General features: G+C 55.1%; 2 protein-coding genes across 2 annotated transcripts; both read left to right on the top strand.

The window, feature by feature from the left end:
- Positions 1–724, top strand: J4E86_002589 (uncharacterized protein; the record flags this gene model as incomplete). Its single annotated transcript, XM_051443147.1, has 3 exons — positions 1–27; positions 56–252; positions 307–724. The coding sequence occupies 3 exons, from the start codon at positions 1–3 to the stop codon at positions 722–724; spliced, it is 642 nt and encodes a 213-aa protein (XP_051306735.1).
- Positions 725–1,428: 704 nt separating this feature from the next.
- On the top strand, positions 1,429–3,267 carry J4E86_002588 (uncharacterized protein; the record flags this gene model as incomplete). Its single annotated transcript, XM_051443146.1, has 3 exons — positions 1,429–1,756; positions 1,807–3,157; positions 3,210–3,267. The coding sequence occupies 3 exons, from the start codon at positions 1,429–1,431 to the stop codon at positions 3,265–3,267; spliced, it is 1,737 nt and encodes a 578-aa protein (XP_051306734.1).
- Between the last annotated feature and the right edge of the window lie 536 nt (positions 3,268–3,803).

The raw sequence follows: 3,803 nt of genomic DNA, 5'->3' as shown, positions 1-3,803 counted from the left end.
ATGGTGAGTTCTGCAGTGCAGGTTGTGGTAATGGATAGCAACTAACACGTGATAGCCGCCTAAACGACGTGGTCCTCCCACCAAGGCGCCGCCTGTTAAACGCCCCTCGAAGCTCGCGAAAGAGAACGGCATCACCGCGGCGCAGGAGGCGGAGATTCGCGAAGCATTCGGTCTTTTTGCCGTGTCGCATCCCGAACATGAAGACTCCAAGGAGGGCGTGTTGAAGAAAAGCGATGTGCGCAGAGTTCTGATGTAGGTCATGCGAATGCGCCTGAGAGCAGCGCGCCCATGCTAACGACTGCATAGCTCGCTGAACCTCACACCCGACAAGTCCGAGATGTCCTCTATCTTATCCACCATCGACCCTCTCAATACAGGATACGTCGAATTCGTGCCCTTTCTCTCCTACGCTGCGATCGCCATACACTCGAAAGAACAAGGGTCCGACGAAGAGGACGACGACGACGACTTCCAGGGAGAGAGTAACGCGGAAGAAGTTAGTGCGGCGTACAAGCTCTTCACACACGGCGCTGCGGGACCGATAACGCTGGGGCACCTCAGGAGGGTAGCCAAGGAACTGCGAGAAGATGTGCCAGACGAAGTCTTGAAGGATATGATCATCGAGGCCAACGGCGGGGTCAAGGGTCAAGAGAAAGACGTGGGAGGGGTTAGTCTCGAAGACTTTGAGAGCGTCATGAAGAGGGCTGGACTGTCTTTCGGTTGAAGCCTTGAGGCAACATGCGCGACTCACGGAACGCTGCTCTGCACGACCATTGCGAAGTCCTGACGAATACTACCATCGAACGCGCTCACGGCGACCCTTCAAGACCTCCCGCAAAAGCATTTCAGCTTCTCGACCTCCCAACGCTTCACTCTACCCGTCTTCTCCATGCTATGCAGACGATACCCCCGCCAGTGAGCGCACTCAATCCCCAGCTTGGGAGGCCGGTATACAAGGGAGGAGGCAGTGAAGCCATGGTTTGAGATATATGACATATCGGGGAAGATATCTACACGGACAGGATATCAGATGTTCTAAAGGAGGATTATACGGTCACAACATATCCATAGTGTATCTGTAGCATAATCAAAAGATACCACGTCGTCTCGACTTGACTGCGATGCCAATTATAGCCGCGCCGATAAGCCGGCGCGATTAAATAGTGGCGCGGCAGGGCTGAAGTGGAAATGTTTTGCCAAGATTCAGGGACCTCACTCAACAAGCACACGAACACGAATGCAGCAGGCTTGCGTAACGCCAATCGCAATTTCACCTCGTCTCCCACTGCTCTGAACAGTCACTCTTGTTGTACGTTGCCTGTAACTGTGTTCACATTGCCACACGTCCCCGACTAACCCAGTTCCAGCTCAGCTCAATGACCGCGCCCTAAACTTGGACCCTTTTCTCCCCTCGTGTCGCCTAGTCCCATGTCCAGTGGAGTTGAGGTCCCCGGAAGCCAACGACGTCCCGGCATCTGGTCCTACTTTAGTTTCACTGGCCCACGCCGCCGCGTCTCCGTCTCCCTACCACGCAACGTCGACCCCAATCGCGACGCCAGCGACCCCAACGCCAAAGCTGACCGACACTCGCGCCATCGCTCCACGTATTCGGACGCATTCATGAACGACCACAAGGGCAGCGCCGTCATGAATCAAGGGCAGCGCATGCGCTACCTGAAGACAGGTGGCGTCATTGCTTTCATACTGCTTGTGTTATATTTCGTCGCACCGCGCGATGGCATCTCAAAACCGGCAGGTAGGTTGGGGACAGACGCTGGAAGAGACACGTGCTAACACCGTCATCAGTATCCCGTCCAGCAGGCGGCAACACAGCAGCTGGCGACGCAAAGGCCGAATGCACAAAGTCCTTCTCCAAGGACAAGCCGCTCATCCAGTATGCCCTCATGATCGACGCCGGCAGCACCGGCTCCCGCATCCACGTCTACAAGTTCAACAACTGCGGTCCCAGCCCCGAACTCGAGAGCGAGAACTTCGAGATGACACCCAAGAGAGATGGAGGCTCTGGTCTTTCGGCATATGGCGACAACCCAGAGGCGGCTGCCAAGAGTCTGGACGTGCTCATGGACGTTGCGCTGAAGAACGTGCCCAAGGAATACCAGTCGTGCACACCCGTCGCTGTAAAGGCAACGGCCGGTCTCCGCAAGCTCGGTGAGCAGAAGAGCAATGCCATCCTCGCCGCCGTGCGCCACCACCTCGACAACGACTACCCGTTCCCGCTCGTCTCGGAAGAGAAGAATGGCGTCGAAGTCATGCCTGGCGAGATGGAGGGAGTATACGCATGGATCACAGTCAACTACCTTCTAGGCAAGATTGGCGGCCCGGATAAGAACCCTACCGCCGCTGTCCTCGATCTCGGTGGTGGCTCTACCCAGATCATCTTCGAGCCCACCTTCCCCGACACTCCCCGCGGCGGACTCCCCACAGAGCTAGCAAAGGGCGACCACAGATACGAGCTCGACTTCGCCAACCAGAACTTCAATCTCTACCAGCACTCATATCTAGGCTATGGTCTCATGGAAGCCCGCAACAACATCCACAGCACCCTCCTCGCTGGCCTCCACGAGAACAACAAGGACAACAAGGAGTACCTCCAGAAGCCCATCGTCAACCCTTGCATCGCCCCCGGCATGACACGCGAAGTCGAGGTGCAGATGCCCAAGGGCCACGCACTAGGCGACTCCGTCACAGTCAACATGACCGGCCCCGCCACCGCCTCGCCCACCCAATGCCGCGGTCTAGCCGAGAAGACCCTCCACAAAGACGACGAATGCGCCATCGCACCCTGTGCCTTCCGCGGTGTCCACCAGCCACCATTCGAGCAGACCTTCGCTTCCGAAGCCGTATACCTCCTCTCCTACTTCTACGACCGCACCCAAGACCTCGGCATGCCCGAGTCTTTCACCCTCCGCGAGCTGCAAGATCTGGCCAACAAGGTGTGCACGGGCGAGAAGGGCTGGGATTCTTTCAACGCTGTGCCCAAGGCTATTGAGGAGCTCAAGGGCAGGCCTGAGTGGTGTTTGGATCTCAACTTCCAGTATGAGCTGTTAAGGAGTGGGTATGGTATGCCGATTGACCGTGAGGTCAAGATTGCGAAGAAGATCAAGGGTAATGAGCTGGGATGGTGTTTGGGTGCTAGGTAAGTTCCTACATATCTTGGTCAACACTGTGAGGTGCTAACTTAATAATAGTCTCCCGCTTCTTGAGGCGAACTCAGGATGGCAGTGCAAGATCAAGCAGGTTCAGTAGGCGCATTCGTTCACGGGGAACTGATATTATACTAGAGGATGGTGTTTGCTGCCTTACTCTTTTGGACATCTATGTCGCGATATGCATTACTTGGCGTTCATCTGGTTCATGTTGTGATGCGGCAAGTTAGGTCCTCGATGGGGTTGATGGACTAGCCGCTAGCCCAAGTGTTGATTTAGACGCGAAATGAATACCCTCATTCCAAAACACCCACACTGCAGTTGAGCGAAGAGACGCAATACATATATATATACTTACACCAACGTAAAGTAATCAGAACTCCCCACGTGCCGTAGATCCCGCTTAAGCCTTTCCAGCAAAACGGGTTCATCCCAGTTCGTATCCTGGGTCAGGTTAGCGGTCAGCTCTCCCAAGCCGGGACAATTAAACCTTAGTATCGCCTATGTAAGCGCCGACGCTGATGGTGACTTTGAGATCTGGATCCGCGATTCAGATATCCGCATGCTTTACACGCGTGCGCTCCACAAGAGAGCGGGTTTTTAAATGCGATGTATGATTACTCAACTATGGGTTTA

This window comes from Alternaria arbusti (assembly GCF_024043155.1).
Source record: "Alternaria arbusti strain BMP 1465 chromosome Unknown scaffold_2, whole genome shotgun sequence".
NCBI lineage: Eukaryota > Fungi > Ascomycota > Dothideomycetes > Pleosporales > Pleosporaceae > Alternaria > Alternaria arbusti.
This window is presented reverse-complemented; position numbering and strand designations above follow the sequence as displayed.